The sequence below is a fragment of the Gopherus flavomarginatus genome, chromosome 15, assembly GCF_025201925.1.
Source record: "Gopherus flavomarginatus isolate rGopFla2 chromosome 15, rGopFla2.mat.asm, whole genome shotgun sequence".
NCBI classification, from domain to species: domain Eukaryota; kingdom Metazoa; phylum Chordata; order Testudines; family Testudinidae; genus Gopherus; species Gopherus flavomarginatus.
In genome coordinates, this window is record NC_066631.1 from 32,891,388 (window position 1) to 32,919,363 (window position 27,976).

General features: G+C 45.0%; 1 protein-coding gene and 1 long non-coding RNA gene across 2 annotated transcripts in view; one reads left to right on the forward strand and one right to left on the reverse strand.

The window, feature by feature from the left end:
* The window catches only part of PITPNB (phosphatidylinositol transfer protein beta), a 74,892-nt gene extending 53,108 nt beyond the window's left edge, over positions 1 to 21,784 (reverse strand). The window contains exons 1-7 of the mRNA XM_050924072.1: positions 21,684 to 21,784; positions 14,970 to 15,000; positions 14,564 to 14,709; positions 8,982 to 9,073; positions 8,223 to 8,230; positions 4,502 to 4,576; positions 3,790 to 3,873 (exon numbers count right to left, since the gene is read on the reverse strand). Coding sequence (XP_050780029.1) covers positions 3,790 to 3,873; positions 4,502 to 4,576; positions 8,223 to 8,230; positions 8,982 to 9,073; positions 14,564 to 14,709; positions 14,970 to 15,000; positions 21,684 to 21,703 — 456 coding nt within the window. The 5' untranslated portion in view covers positions 21,704 to 21,784. The remainder of the gene's footprint in view (positions 1 to 3,789; positions 3,874 to 4,501; positions 4,577 to 8,222; positions 8,231 to 8,981; positions 9,074 to 14,563; positions 14,710 to 14,969; positions 15,001 to 21,683) is intronic.
* Positions 21,785 to 22,664: 880 nt separating this feature from the next.
* LOC127034815 (uncharacterized) lies at positions 22,665 to 23,192 on the forward strand. The gene is made up of 3 exons (XR_007769501.1): positions 22,665 to 22,789; positions 22,917 to 23,063; positions 23,098 to 23,192. It is a non-coding gene; the product is annotated as an uncharacterized LOC127034815 (long non-coding RNA).
* The last annotated feature ends 4,784 nt before the right edge of the window (positions 23,193 to 27,976 follow it).

The window sequence follows — 27,976 nt, forward strand, 5'->3', positions numbered from 1 at the left end:
ACACAGATTTCTGCAGCAAAGACAGACCTGCTTGAACCTACCATAACCCCACTCCGGGCTATTTAAGAATATATTCCTAAAACAGCAACAAAAAGGGATGGCCAGGTCAGCACTCTGTGCCAGGCCATGCAGAAGAGCTGGACTCAATTCCTATTTTAAATTTCAGCCTCACGCACTGAAACTAGCACACAAATGTTGATCAAGGCAATTACTGTATTAAAACTGAAAGCTGTCTGTTTCCCAAAAATCCATTTGCCCTCAGTGTGCCGATAAAAATCAAACCTGATAGATTGGCAAATGCCCACAAAATTTAAGAGTACTGAGCATTTAGATCACCGTTAATGCAAGTGATTAATGCAAAAAAAAAATTAACTAGATTAAAAAAATTAGTTGTGATTAACCATAGGCTTATGTATTACTGTTAAAGCAAATGACTGTAGACTCCATGCAGCATCAATCAGGTGTGTTGTGACTCCAAGACAGCTGTGATCGTTCAAGGATGTCCAGCGATCACCAAAGCAAACAGCTAGTGCATTTTTCAGAAGCTACAAATGCGTAGTCTTTTCGTTGTGATATAGGTCATGTATTCCTGATGGAATGGTTCCTCAGGAAGGCAGAGCCTATGACTGATTGGAAGATGCAATCTGAACACCTCTTAGCCCTTTGTCATTTACAATGATGAGTGGTCTGCAGTTGATAGCTACCTACTTTGCAATACCATTGGTTAAGCTGTTATACTTTGTTTGATCCATGAGATTGCAGTGATCCTGGAACTCTCAGGGTACGTCTACACTACAGGATTATTCCGATTTTACAGAAACCGGTTTTGTAAAACAGATGGTATAAAATTGACTGCACGCGGCCACACTGAGCACATTAATTTGGCGGTGTGCGTCCGTGTACCGAGGCTAGCGTCGATTTCCAGAGTCTTGCACTGTGGGTAGCTATTCCGTAGCTATCCCATAGTTCCCGCAGTCTCCTCCGCCCATTGGAATTCTGGGTTGAGATCCCAATGCATGATGGTGCAAAAACAGTGTCGCGGGTGATTCTGGGTAAATGTCATCACTCATTCCTTCCTCTGGGAAAGCAACGGCAGACAATCATTTCGCTCCCTTTTTCCCTGGATTGCCCTGGCAGACGCCATAGCATGGCAACCATGGAGCCCATTTTGCCTTTTGTCACTGTCACCGTATGTGTACTGGATGCCGCTGACAGAGGCGGTACTGCAGTGCTACACAGCAGCATTCATTTGCCATTGCAAGGTAGCAGAGACGGTTATAAGTCGTTCTGTACCGTCTGCTGTGCCATTGTAAATTGGCGATGAGATGACGGTTATCAGTCGTTCTGTACCATCTGCTGCTGTCATGGATGCTCCTGGCTGGCCTTCGCTGAGGTCGGCCGGGGGCTCAAAGACAAAAATGGGAATGAGTCCCCGAGTCGATCCCTCCTTTATGGTTTATCTAAAAAACAGAGTCAGTCCTGCCTAGAATATGGGACAAGTGTAGTAGAGAACCAGTGTATCAGAGAACCAGAGAGCACAGCCGCTCCGTGTCAGATCCTGCAGAAATTATTAGCTGCATGCAATTCTAGAGGGTGCCCCTGCAACAACCGCACCCGTTGCTTCCCTCCTCCCCCAACCTTCCTGGGCTACCGTGGCAGTGTCCCCCCATTTGTGTGATGAAGTAATAAAGAATGCAGGAGTAAGAAACACTGAATTTTTAGTTAGATAAAGTGAGGGGGAGGCAGCCTCCAGCTGCTATGATAGTCCAGGCAGTACAGAATCTTTTCTTTAGACATGAAAGGGGCGGGGGGAAGAGGTTGATGGAACTCAACCCCCAGTTGCTATGATGAGGACGGTTACCAGCCGTTCTGTACCATCTACCGGGAATGACCAGGAGTCATTCCTATTTTTATCCAGGCGCCCCCGGCCGACCTCACCTGAAGCCAGCCAGGAGCACTTTCAGGATGATGAGGACAGCTATCAGTCCTTTTGTATGGTACCGTCTGCCACCGGGGAGGGGAGGGGACAGGACAGGATGCTGCTATTCATTGCTGCAGCACCGCGTCTACCAGCAGCATGCAGTAGACACAGGGCGACATACAAAAAAGTCAAGAAACGATTTTTTTCCCCTTTTGTTTCACAGGGGGAGGAGGGGGAGTAAATTGACGAGATACACCCTGAGCCACCCCGGACAATGTGTTTGACCCTACAGGCATTGGGAGCTCAGCCAAGAATGCAAATGCTTTTCGGAGACTGTGGGGACTGTGGGATAGCTGGAGTCCTCAGTACCCCCTCCCTCCCTCCATGAGCGTCCATTTGATTCTTTGGCTTTCCGTTACGCTTGTCACACAGCACTGTGCTGTGGACTCTGTATCGTAGCCAGGAAATTTTTTCAAATGCTTTCTCATTTTGTCTCCTGTAACAGAGCTGTGATAGAACAGATTTGTCTCCCCATACAGCGATCTGATCCAGTATCTCCCATATGGTCCACGCTGGAGCTCTTTTTGGATTTGGGACTGCATCGCCACCCGTGCTGATAAGAGCTCCACGCTGGGCAAACAGGAAATGAAATTCAAAAGTTCGCAGGGCTTTTCCTGTCTACCTGGCCACTGCATCCGAGTTCGGATTGCTGTCCAGAGCGGTCACATTGGTGCACTGTGGGATACAGCCCGGAGGCCAATACCGTCGATTTGAGGCCACACTAACCCTAATCCGATATGGTAATACCAATGTCAGTGCTACTCCTCTCGTTGGGGAGGAGTACAGAAACCGGTTTAAAGAGCCCTTTATATCGATATAAAAGGCCTCGCTGTGTGGACGGGTGCAGCGTTAAATCGGTTTAAAGCTGCTAAAATCGGTTTAAAGGCGTAGTGTAGACCAGGCCTAAGTGTACTCTGTCGCGGCTGATGGGATTCATTTGCTATCGGTGGGTTATCTGTAGCACAAGAACTGGAGGTGAAAGCATGTTCAGAGCATAGGTGGTACCGCAGACTAGAAGTACTTCAACAGTAGTGAAATTCAGCCTTGCCTTGGCTACAGATAACCGTCCCTTTACCCAGAAAACCATCTGGATGCTTTTATAAATAAACTTCCCATTCAAAAGACCTCAACTTTTGCTGATTTGCTCCATTAACTTTCTGATATTTAATCACTCCAGATCATGAGAACACAGTAGAACTGTGCCAGTGTCCGCCGAGTGATGAAGGATCGTAAGTGAAGAGGGTCAAAACAGAGATGCATGATTAACACTGGTTTAAAAAAATAGTGTTAACTGCGATTAACAGCCCTAAAAAATAATAATTCTATATCTGTAAATTGCACTTTCCTGATAAAGAGATTGCACTACAGTACTTCTCTGAGGTGAATTGAAAAACACCACTACTTTTGTTTCTCTTTTACAGTGCAAATATTTGTAATCAAAATAATGTAAACTGAACACTGTGCACTTTGTATTTGTGTTGTAACTGAAATCAATATTTGAAAATGTAGAAAAACATCAAAAAATTATAATAAATTTAAATTGGTATTCTGTTTAACAGTGCAAATAAAACTACAGCTAATTTTTTTGATCTCGTGATTAATGACTTAATTTTTTTAATAATCTGACATCCCTTAATTTAGATCAATACTTTTATTTAAAGCAATTTTATATTTACCAATGGGATCAAATACATTGGGTGTATTAGTTTATTTACAATCAATGGAAAACAATGTTAAGGTGCAAACAAAGGCCAAAGTAATGAGCTAGATACGACAACCATCTCCCAGTAAGCTCAGTGTCTACTTACTGCTGGTTCTACTTGAGTTCTGTCTGCAATGTCAATATGGACAACTTCAACACTCTTCCACGTGTTTGGATCCAAGTCGTGCACCTGCAACGGGGAGAAGGGACTTTACCCTTTGTTGCCTTATTGCAGCCACTGTTAGTTCTTTATTACCCAGATTTTTCTGAGTTCTACAGAGATGGACAGTTTTCTTAGAATCACCTGGGGAATATACTCCGAAGTTACCACTTATTTAATTAAGCAATTCTGAAGCTAGTTGTACCTTTATTAAACCTTCAGTTCTTGTGCTTTCAGAGGAGCTTGGTTTTAAGATTAAATTGTATTCAGTCACTTTCCTTACAGCTAAGGACATCAAACACTGTAATTAGAATCATTATGCATTCTCTCAAAAGAGTGACCTAATGCAAACTGAAGTGCCCAGATATGTAGCATGTGTCATATACATATAGCTGTTAGCCATAGATACACTTCAGATTAAGCACACACAGAATTGTCTAGGAACTTCTTGTGCCTTTCTCCAACCTCTTCCTTCCATGGCTGTAGGAGAAATAGCTTCGTTGGTTTAGAGGAGTACTTTTTATTATTTATTGGAGGGAGGCTGCCTTCCTTTAAGCAACAGCTATCGTCCACAGCCAGAAAAGGAATACTGGTCCATCAGGTTCAATGTGTGCAGGAAGTATGGCAAATACTGGGTTACTACTGGACCCTGACTTACATTTTCTGATGTCCCCAAGTCTGGTTTATGCCAAGTCTCGATTTTTATGAAGAAGTCATCTTTCATATATTCATTCTGTAAAAAAACAAAACCAAGCAGCAGAAGGGTGACTATATTTTTTACCCTTTTAAATCTTACATGTAACAAGTTGATTTATCCATCAGGAGAGGCACTGTAGGCCTTGACTAGCAACTTTGCTTCCCATTTTAACTCTGACAGAAACAGAAATTGAGGCCCCACTACTGCACATGGAAACAGACAAATTTAGAAGCCCTACACCTCAAACTGAAATATTGGTTAGAGCATAAGTTGTAACTTGACTGATGGTCATTTGATGAATCTAGATACTCATGACACCTACCCATACAAATATGGAGAATCTGTAAACACTTCAGTTGGAGTCCTCCGAGTGGTTTCAGTATCTTCTCCCCCCACCTCCCCCACCCATGTCACAACAAGTTTTCTATTTCTTCTAAAAATCAGGATTTTAATTTTTATTTATTAAGACTGACTACCACAGAAGTCAACAAAAGGTTCCATGCAAAAATACTATTCTGCTGTGGGATCTTTCCTATAGTACTAAAATATAGGAAGTGTCCCAAAAGATTTTTTTTTTTAAATATTCTGTGAGTTAGCTAAAATCCAGGAAACATGAAGTTTAACGTAACAAAGCTAATCATGAAACTCCACCTAACAGACAAAATTTCCACCCCTCCCCTGAGAAGCAAGGAAAGCTGTTACTGATACAAAGGGAAAGCATGCACTTGCATGCGTATGTGCGCGCACATACTGCTATTGGTTAGGCTAAACCTGATTTACAGCCCCATCTGCAACTCCTTGTATAGCTGGTCTGTAGTGAGAGCTGAACTGTTTTCATGGAGCGTCCACAGTGGTGACTCTACAATAAACTCGGATTCACAAATGAAATCTGCTTGACAGAGAGCAGGTCAAGCAATTTAACATTACTTCCAACTAATACGATATTAGAAAGGATGCAAGACACTTTACAAAAACAAAAACACAGTCAGTCTTTGAAGAAACACTTACCATTATGACAAGCAGTAGTTTCAAATTTAAGACAGGTTTCTGTGATACCAATCCAGATTCTGGGTTAGCCCATTTCATAGAATATCAGGGTTAGAAGGGACCTCAGGAGGTTATCTAGTCCAACCCCCTGCTCAAAGCAGGGCCAATTCCCAGCTAAATCATCCCAGCCAGGGCTTTGTCAAGCCTGACCTTAAAATCTCTTAAGGAAGGAGATTCCACCACCTCCCTAGGTAACCCATTCAAATCAGCCGGACTTCACCAATCAGGAATAAGAATTTTTGCACACATGAGCCAGTCTTATTACCCTGCTCTTCCCACCAGGGCCGGCTCCAGGCACCAGCCCAGCAAGCAGCTGCTTTGGGTGGCCAATGGTGAGGGGCGGGACATCCGAGTCTTCGGCAGCGGGTCCCTACCTCCCTCTAGGAGTGAAGGACCAGCCACCGAAGACTAAAGCGGCAGTGGTAGAGCTGCAGATCATGATTCCCCCACCCCCCCTTTTCTTTTTGCTGCGTTGGGGGAAGGGGGGCAACAAAAACCGTGGAGCTGGCCCTTCTTCCCACAGTCAAGGAACCCTATATATTTGCCCTCCAATCCTTCATCATTCTGCCTCAACAGAGCTGACTTTTCAGACTAACTGCCTACTGGTAAGACTGAAAAAAAAAGTGGCAAATGAAAGAGTGTCATTTGTCAGGAAAAAACACTTTCTAAATATCAGCTATTAGCTTAGATGTCAGTTTCACAAAGTATGAACTCTTGGCCAGGCATACATAAAAGGAAGGAATCTTCTGCACTACAGAAGTGGAGCTTGAGTTAATGTGAGCTTCTCAATGAGAATGTCTGGTTCCCCAAAGCATTCCCAACTTCCCAGCCCTTCTCTGTAACAGAAAGCTCAACTCACTCCATGCTGGATAATCCATTATCTGCTCAAGGGACAATAAGATGCTCTCACCTCAATGTCTTACAAACATTTTCGCTCTCAGTGTGGAGGAAAGGTTGGGCTGCAAGTTCTTACAGTATCAGTGGTATCTCTGTAGGCAAGATCCATGATATTGTCAGATGCTGGCAGGGTGTGTTTCTGCCAAGCATCCCAGGGTCTACTGACTAATTTCAAGCTACAGTGGCTATATACTAGAGAAGAGACCAAAAACTGGTTTACACTTTACAGCAACCGTTTTTAACAAAGAGAAGGGTTTTCTTGTTCGACATTAGCTCAGTGTTTAAATACCTACTGGTGTCATTCTTACCTTGACTAGTCCAGCTTTAACACACTGGCTTATGATGTTGCAGGATGGGCCAAACTCGAGTCACAAAGGAAGTTGTTCATTTATGGAAATTAACATTCATTTAAAATGCACTTTACTGCACTGCCAGCAAGAACTGCTTTGCACATCAGCCTATAGGGCCAAATTTGCAAAGTGATGCATGAGGTTACAGAAATTTGCCATTAAATTATGATAGCAGTTGTGTGTCCGCTACATTAAACCATTACCACTTAGGATACTAACTTTGCTCAGTGCAATGACACTATTTTGAGCATTTCTTGTTTATGTCTACAGAAGAGACTTGTAAATTCTTGGGCACTACACGATAAATCAAATGAGCAAGTGCTAATCCTTTCCCATTCTACAGCTGCACTTAACCTGAATGATTCCAAGCAGGACATTCAGCAGGAAAATTCAGCAGCTGGCTCTGGGGTGGAACTACAGCAAGAACTGCCACTCCAGCAGACTTGTACTCCATCGAATACAGTATTCTGTCTCCTGGAAGTTCAAAGACCCAAGTATTTTTCACTTCTAAATTCAGTGAGTGACTCCAACAAGTACAGTACAGTTTGGCTAATTTGGCCTTATGCAGGGAATAGAGTGTCATAGCTCAGATAACTAAGCAGTGTTCACTATATACACACACACACACACACACACACACACACTGATTCAGGAGTTATTGGAGGTTTTACCCTTCTCAAAGACTATGATGAAAACTAAAACATCCTATAAGGGATTGCTGTGGGATGTTTTAGGCTGGCTGTTTTTTTCACTTCACTTTCCCTAATGGAAGAGGTTATGTACTTGGACACATAACTGGCACTCCTTCGTGCCAGCCTTCACAAAGACCTTACCACATAGGACCACTGAACTAGAGAAAGCCTGCACCCCTCTGACTATCCTTGAGAGTACTTACCACTTTCTGGTGGAAAGAAAGCTCCTCCAGAGACATTGGCTGTCCATTTCCATCAGGTCACATGCCCAGACCCTGCTGTAATTGCGTGGAGAGTGTTTGATGCAATAGGGCAAAGTTAGTCTGCTAAGCTAAGCTGGAGAAAAGCAGACCCCAAGGCACTTTCTTCCCTTTCCTGGATAGTTTCCTGTGGAACTCTTGCCATTATAAGCTGTATATTCACAGCTATTAAATCATTTAGCCATGGTGCACTGTTCCAGTATCAGGAATTATGAAGAGCAGAGTGAGTGATGAGAGCAGAAAAAGAGAATAAGGAGAGAAGTAGCGGAAAGTATCAGACTGAAAACTCTGATTTCTGACTGATGAAATCTTACCTAATCAGTAAACCAGAGTCTGGACTGGCAGATACGCAGCACCAGAAAGTCAGTTATAACTTTAATAACCAAGAGCCACATTAAAACACATTTCATAAACAAATAATAATCCAGGTACTCACCGTTACAACTGAAAGCCAGAGGGACATGCAACGAAAAGGAAAAGAAGGCATTCAAAATAGTGTTAATATGTGCAACAACTCTGTCACAAAAGTCTTAACTCTAAAGCAATCCGTAATACAGAAGGTATAACACAATTGCTCATTAAAAACCCTTTGTTTAATAAAATAACCCCACAATAAAACCATTCATCAGCATACTTCTGTGAAACAATTTGTTAACGTTAAAGATGAAGTATGCTTTAAGGTGTTTTAAACATTTTGACACAAGAGAGGCCAAAAAAATAAAAAGGGACAGGATTCTTGGAAATTGAAAGCTTCAGAAATGGAATACGGTGAATGTCTCTCCTTTACACAACTTCCTCCTCTAAAGACCAAAGTGTTTTCTGGACAGTAAACACGAATATTGCATCAAATCAAAGAAACTTTGATTGCTATCTACAAATTGTAATTTTTAACCTTTACACTCATCCTTTGCAGAAGCTTTTAGGAACTGTAAATTATGTCTCTTTCCTAACAAGTTTTATCCTGGACTTGGAAAGAGACATCAGTCAGACTTTTAAGTCTTGTACTGGAGACATCATAACTGCTGGTTAACTTACGTAGTCTTTCATGGCTGCATAGCTCAGCCCGATTAAGTTTGCCAAAAAGTGATCTGTAAGATATTTTCCACCCAATTACAAAACTTTGGGGCCTAAACCACTTGATAGCATCTCTAAGCAGTACGGCAAACATGTAAGAATCAATTCAGAGCAAGCTTACTTGTTCTACAATATGGATATGCATTCCAAGCCTTTTCATGGAATACCAAGGAGCCTTCTGGAGCAATCATCCTTACAAACCCAGGAACTTTACTGTGAAGAGCAAAATATTGTATGTTTGTTACAGCTTTGCCAACTGAATGAGATTCCACAATGATTTCTAGCAATCTAATTGAAAAGGCACTTCTTTTTACCCCAAGCATATTAAAAATGATGCACAAGCAATCAGTTTAATTTGTATGAACTGCAATAATGTTAACATTCCCAAAGTAATTGAGTCACTTAAGCATATTTTTAGCAGCATGATCTCAATTATAAATTTAGTTTAGCTTTCCTTTCTCTTCACCTACACTAAACACCATTGCCTAAAGAAACTCTGCTCTGAGGTTCTGGTCTGCTGATCTCTCTAGCAACATGACATAACAGATCAAGTCATGTAACTCAGTTAGTTCTGATCTAGAACCTGGATAGGAATAGATTAAATTATCCCAGTTATGTCTCAAGTAGTAAATATTGATTTCCCAGTATAAAAATTGCCAGGCCTTATTAAACCTAAGGGCCACCGAGTCCAGAATTCTCTCCCTAAGAGTGGTCAGACCAGATGCTTCAGGGTAAAGTACAGAAACCTCATAAAGATAAGTTTTTCTGAACCCTAAGCAGCTGGTGATTGGTTTATGCCCTGAAGCAGGAGAGATTCTATCTACAGTTGTGGACATTCTCATTATCCATAATGGATCAGGCGTAGCTCCACCACTAAACAAACATTGATTTCTTTTTTTAAAGACTGCGACTTTGTAGTTTATAAAATTGTAATCAGTGGTACAGACTTAAGCTAGGTATAGTACAGACAAGTGCACTCAGCTCTGCCCATGCTCACTTAAAGAATGACCTGCAACAACTTTCCAGGAGTTAGTAGTTCCATTTCATACCATACCAATAAATCCCACATAACATAGCATTTGTGAGTAACAGTTATCTGCTATGTAGTTAGATTGCTACTGAACTCATTTCTCTTGTAACTCAGGTTAGGATTTTCTCTGATTTCTCAAGATGAAAGGCTCAAGTGCCATCTTATGCAGTAATTTATTTCTATGGCCTGCTTTAATTCCTTATAATCACTTCACTACCTCTACTGTTTGATGCCCAGTTCCTGAACAGATTCCTTTTAAATGGAGAATATTTTCAGTGTCTCATGCCCTGTTAGATCAAGAAAGGAAGCTGAAAAGTCAGTGCGGCTACTCGGAGAAAAGAATGAAGGGGCCAAGAACAAGGCCAGTAACCCGGGCTGAAGTCCAACACTCTGGACAATCATTCAAGGTTCCTTCTACCTCAAATGGAATGGAAAAGTCATCTTTCCCCAAAGAATGGCTGGTAAGTAAAGATCACCTTTTCACCAGGATTGCTGAAGTGTGAGCTCTCTCACTCTACAGGTACCACTGGTGACTGACCACATGGGAGCGATCCAGAACAAATGGCAAAATAACATATTGTTACTTTCAAATATTCAACCTTAATGCTTTAAACAGATTTAAATGGAGATGGGCCAGCCAGAGCCAACCCAACAAAAATATTCTAATTCACAGTAGCCACAGCAACCCTCTATGTCAAGTTCCGGATATAATTTTCCATATGCTTGTATCAGAGGGGTAGCCGTGTTTGTTGCTTTTTACACGTCCAGACTAAGAGTCCTGTGGCACCTTATAGACTAACAGACGTATTGGAGCATAAGCTTTTGTGGATGAATACCCACTTCGTCGGATGCAAGCAGGTATTCACCCACGAAAGCTCATGCTCCAATAAGCCTGCTAGTTTATAAGGTGCCACAGGACTCTCTGTTGCCATATGCTTGTAGTTAGTTCCAACAGATCAGCTCATGTTTTGGCTCATGCTGCCAAGCTGGAACCTCCGTTTGGCAATAAAAAAAAATTATCTGACTTGAACAAGTTTAATCTTGGATAGCAAAACACTGATTTGATTGGTTTGATAGCAAACATGAGATTTCAGTATTTAAAGTGAATTTACAATTTACAGTGTACACTGAAGAGTGCCTGTACCACACTCTTCCATCAAAAGGAAACACACCTAAGGATCAGAGGTGAGCCAGCTGAATGACATTTATTTGATTTATATACAAAAGATACACACATCCCAAGCTCTATGCACCACTGACAAACACAAACGCCACATATAAAGACTGGACCAGTAGCTGCTCCTCACTCCAAACCAGAAAAATAATTAACCAAAGACTAAATTAAAACCTGACAAATAGTCACTACTCTCCACCTTTACCATAAACATTAGCTCTTATCATACCCCTCCTTCCTCAAATGCCTAGGTAGCACAAGCTGAAGTACACCAAATCTGGCTATTTAAGAAATGCATTCACCACTTCAGGACCCTGTCAGCAGCTCCCTCTTTTAAACCAAGGGGGTTCCTGCTCTGGCTCTCTGCTGGGAGTGATGTCTCATTTTCATGTCACCTCAGTCTCCCAGATACTGAATCAGACATTGGACAGCACTAGCTGGGTCAAATGAGAAAGCACACACCAATATATTGAAATATGCCTCATTAACACCCTCTCTTCCCCGCCACTGATTCCGTGTATGTCTTGAATTGGCAGGGAGATAAAATTGAAAGCTGTTTGATTCCACATGGGAGCACTCTTGGGTATGATGAACAAGGATCCATCCTCCTCCTTTGGGAATGGTCAGCAACCTGAGAGAAGTCATATCCAGTCCCTCTACAGGCAAGTCAGCAACACCTCATAACTAATGGTATTGAAAGCCAGTGATAGAAAACATCAGCAATGGACAGTGGATCTTCACTCATTGCCAGGAGACCTTCAACGACATCCACCAGTGTAGTGTCTGTACTGTGCCCAGGTCTGACAAGGAGACCTGCAGCCTTTCCTGATATTATTGCCTTGCCCTAGTTTGTCTATTGTCCCTGTGCCTTCAGTTTGTCTTTCCCCTTTCCATTTAGGCTACAACCCTTCAAATATGGCACACTGTCCTGTCTAAGGGATACTTCCACTCAGAGATTAATATGCACTAGGACATACATAACTCTACGTTTAGTTTAATAAAGGCACATGCATGCGAAAAAGTGCCTTTGGGTTTTTTACTTTTTAAGGAGTTAGTCAAACAGAAGAAGAAGTAATTCATGAATAATTTCTTCATGAATTGATGGAAGAGAGTTAGCTAAATTATTGGAGTTTTGCTTAACCAGCTCTAGTTTTAAGTAAGTAAACTGTTGAAGTATAAACAAACAGGAATTACATCCTCATGTATCACAGAAAGTGCCCCCCCTCCCACACACACAACTCCTGGGGGAATTCTGCACACTATTTTAAAATTCTGCAAAAAATTCTGCATATTTTGTCAAAACACAATATAATCACTCCAGTTTCAATTATTTTGGTAATTTATTTCAAAATACCTGTCAACATGTCAACAATACAGACAACAGCAAAAAAGATTCCCCTGGGAGCGGAGAGTTAAAGAAACCCCTACAATAACCCACTTTCAGTTGGGGGTATTGGAGGGGGCTGTGTGGGGCCCACAGAGCTCAGATACACGCACTCCTCTCCCTGCAGAGTCCAGCCACCGGGCACCCCACTCCTCACAGAGCCCAGCAGCAGGGCAGCCCCCAGGCACCAGCACACTCAGAGCCTTTACTCACTCCAATCTCTTTACTGTCCCACCGGGGGACGTTTTGTGATGCAGCCCTGCCCTTCCTCACCCTTTACCAAAGCTGGTTGGTTCTCCCAGGTCCTCTCCATCCCAGGAGAATGAGGATCAAGCAAAGTGTGCAGCCTCCAGCCCTGCCCGGCAGGGCGATCCACTCACTTTGAGCTGGGCTCTGCAGAGTTTAGCAGCCCCTAGTGGCAGCCAGAAATTCTGCAGAGTAAACAGGGAATTCCGCTAAATTCTGCATGGCGCAGTGGCACAGAATTCCTCCAGGAGTAATATATTCTGAGGGAACCAAATCAAAAAGTGAAATATTACTGAGTTTCAGATCTCTTTTAAAAAAGAAAATACCTATTTTTAGAACGTGAGCTCAGTGAACTAACTGGAAAGCTGTAAGGAACCCCACATTAAAGGCAGTCTATAAACAAGTCATACTCTAATGACTCAAGTTAAGACTCATTATTTAATATACATTTCGGTACTAAGCAATTTAGAAATAGTATTGCAACAGGGGCTCTAGAAATATGACAGGCCAGCTGGGAGGCTCTGTTCCAACATACTCACAATTTTCATAATGTTTTGGAGGAAAAAAACAGAAGAGCAGTTTAAACAATAACAAGAGCTGAAAATTCTGATTTCTTGTAAAATGATATAGTAAGCCATGCAAAACAACACCAGTGACTATCATGGTAAGTAGTCCAACAGAAAATAAAGGAGGAGGGCTTCACTCCTCATGAACTTAGGTCAGCAAACATCGCACGAGTCAACTTCTACTAGATACACCACAAAATTGTAGCAACACACAAATTACCAGTATCTTAATCTTAAACTGAAACAGAACAAGTACAGCTTCCTGATGAAATGAAGCCCTGGCACATGTCTTCATTACTAATCTGTACTGCATACACCTGCAATATTAAACACTAGCACAAAGCATAGGCTTAGTTGAATCCCAGAGCCACTTTAGGTAAGGGAAATGAAAGACAACCACGAAGGCATTTCTTAGGTCAGAAAGTTGTTTCTAACTTTGAAGACTTTGACATTACCAATCACAGAGAACTAGGAGGAGGTTCTGGTCAACAATTCAGTTTCTTGTCAGTCAATTTTTTCTAGGTCTTAACTACAAGCTTCTGTTCTATATTATTTAAGTCTTCAAAGAAAACCGTAACAGATACAGAACTATACTCTTTGGTCCACTGGACAGTCTGTTTACAGTAGTGACAGGATCAAAATATTTTTTAATAGGCAAATATTAATGAACATTTCCCATTCAAGAATAGAAGTGAAAGACAATTGTAGCCAGGATACTAAACCACTTTTTATACTAGACACCACACTGGTGCATGTGTGTCAAAACAGTAAGCAAGAAAATGACCTCAGATGAAATCCTCTTCCATAATTGTAAAAGGAACAAAAAACATAGCCCACTGGCAGCAAATATGGCCCAATTTCAGGAAGAGTCTAGGGAACTGTAGCCTGGCTGAGGTAGTGCTCACGTCGCACAGGGAAAGGTATCAAGTAAAGCCTTGTTAGAAACACATACTAGCAGGGATATGCTGCTGCCATGAATTTCTTCACTAACAAAAGCACAGGCTGAAGTATCACAAGCTTAGGGAAAACTCATGTATTTAACATGAGCAATTTGATGAGCTGTATAAAACAGCAGAAAAATCTCAGCTGAATGAAGTGCCTAAAACTTACCTTTTTTGATGTCCAGACCTATTTTACGATGTGCTCTTCTTCTTCCCAATTACCCTTCATAAAATTCCAAACTGGCTCTGAATATTTCCTGGTCAAGACTGAAGTGTACTGTACTTTTACATGATGAAAATAGAAGATGGGAAATCATGGGTCAGTAGTTCCCCCACATAAAGAACACAAATAGATCCCTTACCTCTTTAAGTGATAGATTTTGTGAGTATACTGTCCCTTTTCACTATCCTTTTCATAAGGCTCATTCTTTAAGACTTGAATTCCTTCACCACCTCCTGTTTCATTTTTACTAGCTTCTGCCACAGAGTAAAGTTGCCCAACTTGATACTGAAATTAAAAGATGCAAAATTTCAACATTAAAATGTGACAGAGGAAAACTGTTTAGTGTGTTAGAATTTAGGTATTTCAATTTGACCAGAGAACTTTGCCAGAGAGCTGAGAAAAGTTTGCTCTGCCTCACTGATGGGACAGTAACTCACATCTGGTAGACTAATGGACACACAGTACAGAACCAACATTTGGACCCAGGCTAATCAGTTTTTAAAATAAGACCATAAAGTCCAACAGGAAAGGTAGAGCATACATACCTCCTGCACTGAGCATGGTAAAACCACTCGGCTGAAAAAGAAAAGGAACAAACTGAATGTAAAAAATAAGCATCTAAACAGTCAGTCATCTGTTCCACAGGCAGTATCTGTATTAGCCTTTATAAAGATATTCATAAAAATTGCAAAATCTATGTTCGTTGACCTTTTATAAAACAATACTAGTTAGACAAAATTACATAAGTAGAAAGTAATCAACCAAGTACAACCCCATGTTAGATACTTGTTATAAGGAAAAAAGGTTTGAGTGGTTGAAATAGGGGAGGAATAAGGAGACCTAAGAATTATATCCAGCTCTGCCATTGACGTGAAGTGACACCTCAGGCAAGTCACTTTCAATTAGATACCTGAAAACTTTTTTTTTAAAATACAAAATGCCCCAGCTACAGTGTCTGTTCCAGCATAAGCCTCCAGTAAGGCAGAATTTCGCAGGATGCCACAAGGGAGGTCGAGAGTCAAAAGGCTTCGCTACAATTTTAGCTTCCCACTATGCATGCTTAGAAGCGGTTTATAATTACTTATAAAAATGATTTCTCCTTTGCCTCAACCCAGCAAGCTAGGGTTTTAATCCCCAAAGACTATCCATACATAGTTTTACTTTTTATACTTCAGCCGTGAAAGGATCTTTGAAATTCGCCTTCCCACAGAGAATATTTTCTCTTATCCCGTAACTGAAAGCATTTTACTTGAGTTTTCCAAAATTTCACCTTTAAACAGAAACCAAGAACAGAAGATTTCAGCCCTAAAAGGGAATAATTTGAAAAGCTACATAAATGAAACAGGGTAATAGAAACGAGCTTGTGTCCTAAAAAATAATAATTCACCCACCCTAATTCATTTAAGCAACCTCACTATAGTGACGCATTCTCCTATCCTATAACAAGGCAAAACATAAAATGATTTCAATTTGGGAAAATACAGCTAATAAATCTCAAGGGAAAACAATCTGAAATACAGATGGTTGGTGGGAAGGAGAAACTTGGGAAGGAGTAGTTGCAAGGCCTACAGATAGCAGAGAGCACACCAGATGAGAGTGTGCAATGCGATAGAATAGCAAAAAAGGCCAATTAAGTTTTGGGGCATGCATAAAGCAGTAGCACCATCCTCATTTTGTAGCAAGAAGGAGATTGTCTCTCTCACTAGAGCTGTGATATGCAGACACAGCTAGGATGCTGAATACATCCAATTCTGGGCATCTGACTGCTGACATTACCGGTACCTGTTCAGTTGTCTCATAGATCTACAATACACAGCTCTTTATAAATTCTGGGACTACTCAGAGCTAAGAATTTTGGCCAAGAGCATTGCCTCCACAACCCAATCTGTACCTAAGGAGTGACTGTTTCTACCAGACACAGACCTTGCTACAATTATTCATGCCTTTAACACCCTGAGCTCAGATTACTGCAGCATGCTACACATGATGACAGATCTTGGGACGATTTGGAAGCTAAAGTTAGTGGCAAATGTGGCTGTCCACTTGCTAAATAGGGTTTCCTGCAGGGAGCACATTATATAGCTGATCAATCCATCTACTGACTCCCAGGTGGAGTTCAAAGAGCTGCTTCAACCTATAAAGTGCAAAGTGGTTAATAAAATTAATTATTATGGCTAGTTAAGTGACAGCCCATCTCCTTATGCATACTGCTGTGGTAGCAAGCAACAGAAATGCTCAAACTGGAGTCCTTTGGTCTAAATAGGAGAAGGTGGTGCTTCTTACTCCAGAATGCACTCCTGGCCACTCCGCAGATTTGTTAATTTTCTAGACACTCTCCCAGGCTCATGTTTTCCCCTAGGCATACGAGGAGATGGGATTAATTTAGAGATAATGATGATGGGGTACCGTTTACTGGGTTTTGGAGAGCAATTATTTGGAGATTTTTGGCATCTTGTGTTTACTTCTATTTTAATGCTGTATATTTTTAACTCTTTGTTTCGCATCTCAAGCACTACAAAGATGCTTAAAATCAAAAACTGGAGCAAATTCTGGTAAGAGCAGCATAAACCATTAACAGGTTGAAATAATTCCTTATGCCAAAAGAGTGAAAAATAAGTATGTAATAGTTTGGACAGTATGACAATGACAGTTGTGAAATTTAATCCAAGGGCTTTGGGACACAGTTTGTGTCAAATACAAAATGCAAATAAAGTTGTATTACATTGTACTGCGGTGAATGGGTATAAACACCAGAAGAAAGGCATTATTTGGAGGGGTCCAAGCAGGCATAACTAGGGGCAATTATATAAAGCTAAGCAACAAAAATATTTCGGTACATCACTAGGAAAAGCACTCTCCCAATGGAAATGGTGAGAGCCCCATAACTGAGCCCTTCAAAACTACATTACAAAAACCATTAGAAAACAATGTAGGGAACAAGCCTGCACTGGTCAGGGGAGGGAGAGAAATGAAACTGGTCTTTTCAAGCAGTGACGTCTATGAGTCATTGTGCCAACATTTCAGCCCAGAATCTACGGACTCTTTCCCAACTGCTGTTGTAAGAGGGAGGTTTCTTTAGCTGACTGATTACTCATAACCCATCAGAAGGGAACTGTTAGATGCGTTCAACCACCTCTCCCTCTCTCAAACAAGTTGGCCATCTAAACAGCAGAGTCTCAGTGCAGTGATGCTCTGCACAGTCTGCAATGTTTACTTCTACCCTCTCATGGAGACTGAGGACAAATGAGAGTGGATAGAACACAGTAAAGCACGGGATGACAGTGCATATTAACCACAAATCAACAAGATTATCAGTATCTGCGCTATAAAGACAAGAGCTGAAGCATTATTTTGTACATTATGACTGTTGGCAGTGGTCCACATTTGACACTCCTTCGCTTGGCAGAGGAATTCGCTAAATATTGCTTAAGTTGTCACAGCGTTAACTCCTAAAGCTAATGCTAGGTCGCCATACATAAGAAACCTGGCCAGAAGTTCAGGTTATGTACCAGAAAGAAATATGTTCCTTTAACAAGTCACCATAGTTGACTTGGAAAATGCAACATAAGGGAAAATTTATTCTGGACACAATGGGAATTTCTTCAACAAAACAAAATTCAGTGCAATGTCCAGCAGAGGAAGACATTTCAACATAATGGGAATAAGGCAATTTCATTTGCTACTAGATATTTTAGACGTTGCCTCCAAACACCAACTTTGACATTGCTTTGGACAGGTGAAAAGAGCTAATTGTTTTAAAACAAAGAACCATCACTTTAAGCCCGCTGCTGCCTGCTGCCAATTCCATCCCTCGAGTTTGAGCAAAATCAACACTTTGAGGCATTGCTGTATGAAAGGGCTCTAGACGCTGAGCACTCAGAGACACTGTCAGACAGAATATGCAGTTTTCATCTAAGAAAGTGCAAAAGTTTGAGTCGGTCTTTGCAATTGACAATTCTTACTTCATCCTAATCTGTTACTGCAGTTTCTTGCACTTTACCTGTTAGATAAAGGAAAAGCTAAAGGATGCATAACGCACCACACAAGTTGTAGTTCCATACTTAAAACTACTATAGGTGTCTGCACTTGCATATTTATACTACAATCTCAACAAATACACTGTGCTCCATAAACAACAATAAAATGGAATAGATAAATCTGGCACATTGGTTAAAATGTGTGGCCAACACACTGCAATAATGCCAAGGGACAGGGCTGGTGCAAGGATATTTTGCACCCTAGGCGAAATTTCCACCTTATGCCCCCACTCCAGTCCGCGGAGCCAGGGCCATCCCTAGCTATTTTGATGCCCTACGCAGCCCCCTCCCCCCACAGGGGGGGCTGTGTGGGGCTCTAGGCCTCCAGGGGGGAAGAGGGGACCCAGGCCTCCACAGGAGTTGGGGGCTGGTCCCAGGCCTCTGTGGGGGATGGAGGGCTGATAGCTCAGTGGTTTGAGCATTGGCTGCTAAACCCAAGGTTATGAGTTCAATCCTTGAGGGGGCCATTTGGGGATTGGTCCTGCTTTGAGCAGGGGGTTTGACTAGATGACCTCCTGAGGTCCCTTCCAACCCTAATAATCTATGACCCAGCCCGCTCCGCTCCCCTGGCTCCCAGCCACAATGCCAGCGAGTGCAGGAGAGTGGTTCCCCCCAAGCCTGGGAGCCAGGGGAGTGGAGCAGACTGGGGCCAGGTCGCTCCACTTCCTGCAGGAAGTAGCCAGCCCTCCTCACCCTGTCCCCATGGAGGCCTGGGGCCATCCCCCACCCCAGCTTCCCCCCTCCGGAGGCCTGGGGCCCCAGCCTGCTCCCCTGGCTCCTGGCCTTGGAGAGAGGGGGGAACCGCACCCCCACACTTGCCAGTGGCACAGCTGGGAGCCAGGGGAGCGGACCAGGCTGGGGCCGGGTCGCTCCACTTATCATGCGGAGAGTGCAGGGTCAGACCTGGCTGCAATCTTCAGGGGGGTGGGGGTGGAAGAAGGCAGGGTTGGGGAGGGGCAGGGGGAAGAGCCAGGGATCCCCCCCTTCCGCAGCTCCCAGCCCTGTAGCACCCCCCCCCCGCCAACAGCCGCCCACCTCCCCTCTGCCCCAGCTGATCTCCACTCTGCCTTCTCCCCTGAGCACAGCAGCACCGCTCCACTTCTCCTGCCTCCCAGGCTTGCGGCGTCAATCAGCTGTTTGGGACCATTGTCCTACATCACCACCCCGTTACTTGCTACAGGTGGTCCTCCCCTGCATCCCTCTGCCCCAGCTCACCTCCACTCCACTGCCTCCCCTGAGCGTGCTTTTTGGAGACCCCAACCACTTGGCGCCCTAGGCGGCTGCCTAGCTCGCCTAGTGGTTGCACTGGCCCTGCCTAGGGAACATTCTTTCCTTTAGAAAAGAAACCTCTAGTTGCTTCTCCTGCCACAAAAAATGAAAATGGAGTAAAGAATATGTGAAGTAAAATCATCATCATCGTCTGTTTGGCAATTATTAGGCCAGGTTCACAGGGTTATTTTAAAACTCAGTCACCCAGGTATAATGTAAATACAGTTCAGAGCAAAATGATAATTCAAATTCATAGATTCGAAGGCCAAAAGGGCCCACTGTAATCATCTAGCGTGACCTCCTGTAAACAAGTCACAGAATTTCCCCAAAATAATTTCTAGAGCATCTTTTTTAGAAAAATATCCAACCCTGATTTAAAAATAGCCAATGATGGAGAATCCATCATGACCCTTGGTAAACTGTTCAAATGGTTAAGGTGTACATTTTTGACAGGGTAATTATTTCCAGTCTGAATTTGTATAGCATCAACTTCCACCCATTGGACCACGTTAGATCTTTCTCTGCTAGACTGAAGAGTCCGTTATTTAATATTTGTTCTCCATGTAGATATACCTAGATTGTAATCAAGTCACACCCTAACTTCCCTTTGGTAAACTGAATAGATTGAGCTCTGCGAGTCTATCACTATAAGGCAGGCTTTCTAATCCTTTATTCACACTCCTGGCTCTTCTCTGAACCTGTTCCAATTTATCAATTCCCTTCTTGAATTGTGGGCACCAAAACTGAACCATAGTATTTCAGCAGCACTAGAGCAGTGCTAAGTACAGAGGTAAAATAACCTCTCCACACCTACTAGAGATCAGGACCGGCGCTAGGGGTTTTAGTGCCCTAGGCACAGGGCAATTTCGCCGCCCCGCGCCCTGGTCGAGCTGCCACAGTCGTGCCTGCGGAGGGTCTACTAGAACGCGGTTCCGATGGAGCTGCAACAGTTGTGCCTGCGAGCGGTCCACCGGAGCCGCGGGAGCAGCCGACCGTCCACAGGCACGACTGCGGCAGCTAGACCGGAGCTGCCTGCTGCCCCTCCAGCAAAATGCCGCCCACCAATAATCCTGGCGCCCTAGGCGATTGCCTAGGCTGCCTAAATGGAAGCGCCGGCCCTGCTAGAGAGTCCCTTGTTTATGCACCCCAGGACCGCATTAGTTAGCTCTTTTGGCCACAGCATCACACTGGGAGCTCACATTCAGCTGATTATCTACCACAACACTCAAATCTTTCTCCCAGTCACTACTTCCCAGGCCAGAGTCCCTCATCATGTAACTAGGGCCTATATTTTTTATTCTTAGACGTATACGTTTCTGTTTAGCCATATAAAAACATATAGTTTGCCCACCATTTACCAAGCAATCCCAGTTCACTCTGAATCAGTGACCTGTCCTTCTTCATTATTTATCATTCTCCAAATTTGTGGATCAATTGCAAACTCAGTTAGAGACGATTTTACATTTTCTTCGAGGTCACTGATGAAAATATTAAATAGCATCAAACTAACCCTTGCAAGACCTCAATGGAGATACATCTGCTTGATGATTATTCCCGTTTACAATTAGGGGGGCGGCAGTGATGGGCCCAGGACCCAAGGGGGGGGCGGCAGTGACGGGCCCGGGGGGCAAGTCCGAGCCGGGGGGGGGGCTGGCGGCGACGGGCCCATGACGGGGGCATGGGGCCATGGGGGGGGCGGCAGCGACGGTCCCGAATGGGGGGAGGAGGCGGCAGCAAGGCCGAGACGGGGGCGGTGAGGGGTCCAGGGGGACCAAGACCGGGCCGGGCGGGGCTGGCGGCGACAGGCCCGGGCCGGGCCGGGCCGGAACTGAGCGGGCCGCTGAGGAGACGGGCCGGAGCCCAGAGCGGAAGAGGGGCGGGGTTTGGGGCGGGGGGCCCCGCCCTCGGAGACGATCGATGCTTGGCGCGGTCGCTCCCCAGCCCCCGACTCACAATTCCTTGATAAGCACCATCTTCCCGTACCCAGAGCCACAGTGCGCAGGCGCGACCGGCACCGCTTACCCAGCCTTCACCTCGCTGTTTCCGGGATCGGAACCCCGCCCCTACGCGCAACACACCCAATCTCTGAAGAGCCTGCATGCTCGCGCCAGCCTCCGCCCAAACTAGCCAATGAGCGATGCCAGCAACTCGCAGGTTACCGCCCCTAATCGAGTCCAATTAGGAACCCCGAGCTCCTTCATCGACCAATCCCTGAGCACTGCTCCTCCGAGAGGCTCGCCTCGTTCTCATCAGCCAATCACCGCGCCCAGGACCCTCCCTGTCACCTACGGCCCCGCCCTCGAGAGCCTCGAAGCCGCCCAAGGGCCACACCCGTCCCAGTGGGGCGCCTCCGCCTGATAGGGGCGGTGGAGTGTTACTGGCGGCAGGGCCAGGAGTGCCCGGTCCTGCCCGTGCAGAGCCCCCCCACCCCCCGCCCGTGCCGAGCCACAGCCCATAGCCACCCCTCCCCCACATCGGTAACGCCCCTATAGAGTCCCCTCCCCCACCTCGGTAACATCCCATAGAGCCCCTCCCCCACCTCGGTAACGCCCCTATAGTCCCCTCCCCCACATCCCATAGAGTCCCCTCCCCCACCTCGGTAACGCCCCTATAGAGTCCCCTCCCCCACATCGGTAACGCCCCTATAGAGTCTCCCCGCCACACCCCATAGAGCCCCTCCCCCACATCGGTAACATCCCATAGAGCCCCTCCCCCACCTCGGTAACGCCCCTATAGAGTCCCCCCGCCACACCCCATAGAGCCCCTCCCCCACATCGGTAACATCCCATAGAGCCCCTCCCCCACCTCGGTAACGCCCCTATAGTCCCCCTGCCACACCCCATAGAGTCCCCTCCCCCACATGGGTAACGCCCCTATAGAGTCCCCTCCCCCACATCGGTAACGCCCCATAGAGTCCCCCCGCCACACCCCATAGAATCCCCTCCCCCACATCGGTAACGCCCCTATAGAGTCCCCTCCCCCACCTCGGTAACATCCCATAGAGCCCCTCCCCCACATCGGTAACGCCCCTATAGAGTCCCCCCGCCACACCCCATAGAGTCTCCTCCCCCACATCGGTAACGCCCCTATAGAGTCCCCTCCCCCACATCGGTAATGCCTCTATAGAGTCCCCTCCCCCACATCGGTAACGCCCCTATAGAGTCCCCTCCCCCACACCCCATAGAGTCCCCTCCCCCACATCGGTAACACCCCTATAGAGTCCCCCCGCCACACCCCATAGAGTCCCCTCCCCCACATCAGTAACGCCCCTATAGAGTCCCCTCCCCCACATCGGTAACACCCCTATAGAGTCCCCCCGCCACACCCCATAGAGTCTCCTCCCCCACATCGGTAACACCCCATAGAGTCTCCTCCCCCACATCGGTAATGCCCCTATAGAGTCCCCCCACCACACCCCATAGAGTCTCCTCCCCCACCTCGGTAACGCTCCTATAGAGTCTCCCCACCACATCACATAGCGTCTCCTCCTCCACCTCGGTAACGCTCCTATAGAGTCTCCCGACCACACCCCATACAGTCTCCTCTCCCACATTGGTAACGCCCCTATAGAGTCCCCCCACCACACCCCATAGTCTCCTTCCCCACATCAGTAACGCCCCTGTAGAGTCCCCCAGCCACACCCCATAGAGTCCCCTCCTCCACCTTGGTAACATCCCTTATAGAGCCTCCCATGCTGCACCCTATAGAGTCCCCTCCCCTACCTTGGTAACATCCCTTATAGAGCCCCCCCGCGCCACATCCTCTAGAGTCCCCTCCCCCACCTTGGTAACATCCCTTATAAGCCCCACACGCTGTACCAGGGGTAGGCAACCTATGGCACACTGTGCAGAAGACAGCACGTGAGCTGATTTTCAGTGTCACTCACACTGCCCAGGTCCTGGCCACTGGTCCAGGGGGGGTTGCATTTTAATTTAATTTTTAAATGAAGCTTCTTAAACATTTTTAAAACCTTCTTTACTTTACATGCCACAATAGTTTAGTTATATGTTATAGACTTAGAAAGAGACCCTCTAAAACATTAAAATGTATGACTGGCACACGAAACCTTAAATTAGAGTGAATAGATGAAGACTTGGCACACCACTTCTGAAAGGTTGTCCACCCCTGCGCTACACCCTATAGACTCTCCCTCCCCCACCTTGATAGCATCCCTTATAGAGCCACCCCATAGAGTCCCCCTCCCCCACTTGGGTGCCATCCTTTATAGAGCCCGGCCCAAACGCACACATCACACCCTGTAGAGTCCTTCAACCTGGTGTCTCACAATTTAGGGCCCCACAACAGTGCTGTCCTCTACAGGTAGGCTTGGAAGGGAGAGATTTTAATCAGTAAATGTTGATTCTCTCTCTCTCTCTCTCTCTCTCTCTCTCTCACACACACACACACACACACACACACACACACACACACACACACACACACACTTCCATTGTTAATAAAAATTTATAGACAAGGCAAAGGAAGAAAAATATTGTTTGAGAGCTGAAGTTTCATTTATGGATATTTGTATGTTTTGACATGTAATGTTGACAATTTGTGATTTTTATCTTTATGAAGCTTTAACTTCCAGAATCTAAGCAGGTACTGTCATTAATTATGTTCTGACACCTCCCCCCCCCCATTGTCTCCTGCAATTTTGAACATACCAAATGATAAAAATAAAAAATGCTTTAAAATAAGCATTGTCTGTCTCAGTTCTAAAATTATAAAAATTTGATTCTGCCAAGCCCATCCATATGTCAGTTCCTCCGCTAAGTGTTACACCCTAAACGAAACCACTCACTCACCATAGGTATATGGCTCCCCCAGTGCAAGTATCACAGCCAATACAAAGCTCCATCTCACAGCTGGGAGCTAGACTCTGTATCATCTATGGGCATGCATGTGCGTGCACGTACAGGATTATATTGAGAGTCTTGTGATATGTTGTCCTAAAGCTCCAGCTCCTGGAGTAATGAGATTATGAGAAGCTTTTTCAGTTAGAAGAAAAAGAGTAAGTTTTTAACTCTGGTGATTGCAGAAAAAAACCTTGAAAATATGACCCAAGTGACTCTGGAGGCTCAGGGACTAGACGGCAATAAAAAATAATCCAACATTTTTTTTAATCTCATCATTTTTAGGCCCCCCAAAAGTCATGAGATTTGTGTGACCCATGAGTTTTGAACTTTTGGAGCTGGCCGTACTGTTGATGCAACAATTTATATATCCTCCTGTCTAGAGCTTTTCGAAAAAGGGTAAGTTGATTTTGCAGACAATTTCTTTATTTTGCTTGAAATCTTAGGTACAGTAATTGTTTTGGATTTACAAGAAATTTTCTAAAGAATTCTGTTTAATTGTTTTCACTGGGGGTACTTTCCCTCTTTTAATCCCTTTTAGTGGAAAAAAGGGGGCATACTTCTTGTTAATGTGAAAGAAAGTGATTTCCCATTTTGATGGGGTGTACATACCCCACATGGGGCCCAAAAGGGTTAAGGGACAGTACTGGGTCCAAGTAGCCATGCCCCTCCAGACCTGCAGAGCATTATACAACTGGACAAGAAGCTTACAAGGGAGTAACCCTGCTGATTCTAGGGGAGGCTGGGTTGGAAGACAGACTTATCTTGAGAGCTCCTGGACAAGGGTACTGAAGATGCCTCCCTGTGGGCTGAGCCCAGTTGGAGCTGAAGGTTTAGTTGCCTCTTCTTTTTCTTTTGTTACTGGATGTTTCACTTGAAGTCATGGAGGAGAGGTGGATAGTAGGAAGTGACCCAGGGAGGATAACTCCAAGGGCACTCCAGGATGCCTGACCCCCTTGACTCTCATAGAACCCTAGGTAGGAGCCTGGTGGAATGGGAGGGCCTGGGTTCCCTTACCAACTGGCCCTTCGGCAAGCAAGGCATAAGCCTCATTCCAATCTTGCTCCCCCTCTGATAAGAAGAGGACAAGGACATTGCACTCAAGGTGAAGCTAAACCCATCCTCAGGTTAGGAACTGGTCAGAAAGGCCTTCCTGCTGAGAGGTATATGGGGAGCACTACCCACGAGACCACCTGGCCCGGTAATGAGACTTTAGCTCTATTACACCCATCCAAATTTTTAAAAAAATGTAATAAATCAAAAATTTTGTTTGAAAGTGTTATTTGAGCAATAAAAGAAATAGATGAAAACAAATTTCTATTCAATCAAAAAACTTGTTCTGTTGAAAAACTTTTGAAAATAAAAAATTAAACTGGTGTCTCTCCCCTGGATCTCACATCCTACAGACTCATTCTATAATCCCCAACCAGGTACTAAATGCTGTAGAATTCCCCCACCCCAGCAACCCCAGTCTGTAGGGCCTGATACACCCATTACCTGGGGATAGCACCTTTGTAGGGGCTAATACCCATCCCCTTCACCCTGGCAGTATGCTCATGCTCACACAACATACTACATTAGACCCTCATTTCCTCAGTGCCACACCCTATATGTTCCATCATCCTAAAATGCAAGTGCAATGCACCATACATACCTTGCCCAATTCCTGGTACATATAATATCATGGGTCTCAAACTCAGTTTACCTTAGGGCCAGTGCCAGTCTTCAAATCCTCCCAAAGGGTCAATGTCACTCATGCTGCCCAGAACCCACCCCCCTCAAATTCTGCCCCCCCAACCTGCCTAAGGCTCTGGGATGGAGTTTTGGTGAGGGAGGAGCTCTGTGGTAGGGGATTGGGGTGCAGAAGGGGTGAGAGGCTGGGCTCTGGGAGAGAGTTTGGGTGGGGAAGGGGGTCTTGGGTGCAGGCTCTGGGAGAGCGTTTCAGGGCTGGGGAAGGTGTGGGGAGGGTACAGGCTCTGGGAGGGAGTTTGGGGGCTGGGTGTGTGTGGGAAGGGGTGCAGGCTCTGGGAGGGAGTTTGAGGGGTGGGGAGAGGTGCAGGCTCTGAAAGGAAGTTTAAGGGGTGGGGAGGTGCAGGCTCTGAGAGGAAGTGTGTGGGAAGGGGGTGCAAGCTCTGGAAGGGAGTTTGGGGGCTAGGGTAGTGTGGGGAGGAGGTGCAGGCTCTGGGAGGAGGTCAGGGGTGTGGTGCTTACCTAGGGCTCCAATGTGGGGCAGGCCAGGCTGGGCTGGGGCACCTCTGCGCGCTTCTGTCCCCAGGCACCACCCCGCTGGCAGCCACTGGAGCGAGCAGGCAGATGCCACTTAGCTCCACTGCACTGCCGGGGGCCCCTAAGTGGGGAGCGCCCGGGGGCAGCAGGTGGGGCCCGGGGAGAGACCCAGCCACAAAACTGCTTGGAGCCCCATGGGCCACGTTGGGGAGGCTCGTGGCCCGCAGGCTGGGAATTTGAGACCCCTGTATTATATGAATCCTCCATACTGGGCTGCAAGATGGCTACATGGTATATAGGCTCCTATACAAACCCCAGAGTGTGAAAATCATACAATGTACAACAGGGGCACTGGATCATGAATACCTACACTGGTCCCGGGGCACATGGATTACATACTATAAAGTTTTTTTTCCTTTGTCTCATCTGGCTGAATGAGTAAGACATGGTAGGGTTTTTCTCTGTTTGCGTTCAGAGTCAGGCAATGTAGTGAGAGGGGGATATTCATAGTTTCACAGGCCAGAAAACAATGCTCTGATCATCTAGTCTCATCTCCATAGGCCATAGAATTTCCCCAAAATACTTCCTAGAGCAGATCTTTAAGAAAAGCATCTGATCTTGATTTAAAAATTGTCAGTGATGAAGACTCTATCATGACACTTGGTAAATTGTTCCAATGGTTAATTACTCTCACTGTTAAGAATTTATGCCTGATTTCCCATCTGAATTTATCTAGTTTCAATTTTCAGCCATTGGATCATGTTAGACCTCTCTCTGCTGGACTGATGAGCCCATTATTAAATATTTGTTCCCTATGTAGATACTTATAGACCAGGGGTCGGCATCCTTTCAGAAGTGGTGTGCTGAGTCTTCATTTATTCACTCTGATTTAAGGTTTCGCGTGCCAGTCATACATTTTAACATTTTTAGAAGGTCCCTTTCTATACGTCTATAATATATAACTAAACTATTGTTGTATGTAAAGTGAATAAGGTTTTAAAAATGTTTAAGAAGCTTCATTTAAAAATAAATTAAAATGCAGATCTCCCCGGACCGGTGGCCAGGACCCGGGCAGTATGAGTGCCACTGAAAATCAGCTCGTGTGCCGCCTTCGGCACACGTGCCATAGGTTGCCTACCCCTGTTATAGACTAATCAAGTCACC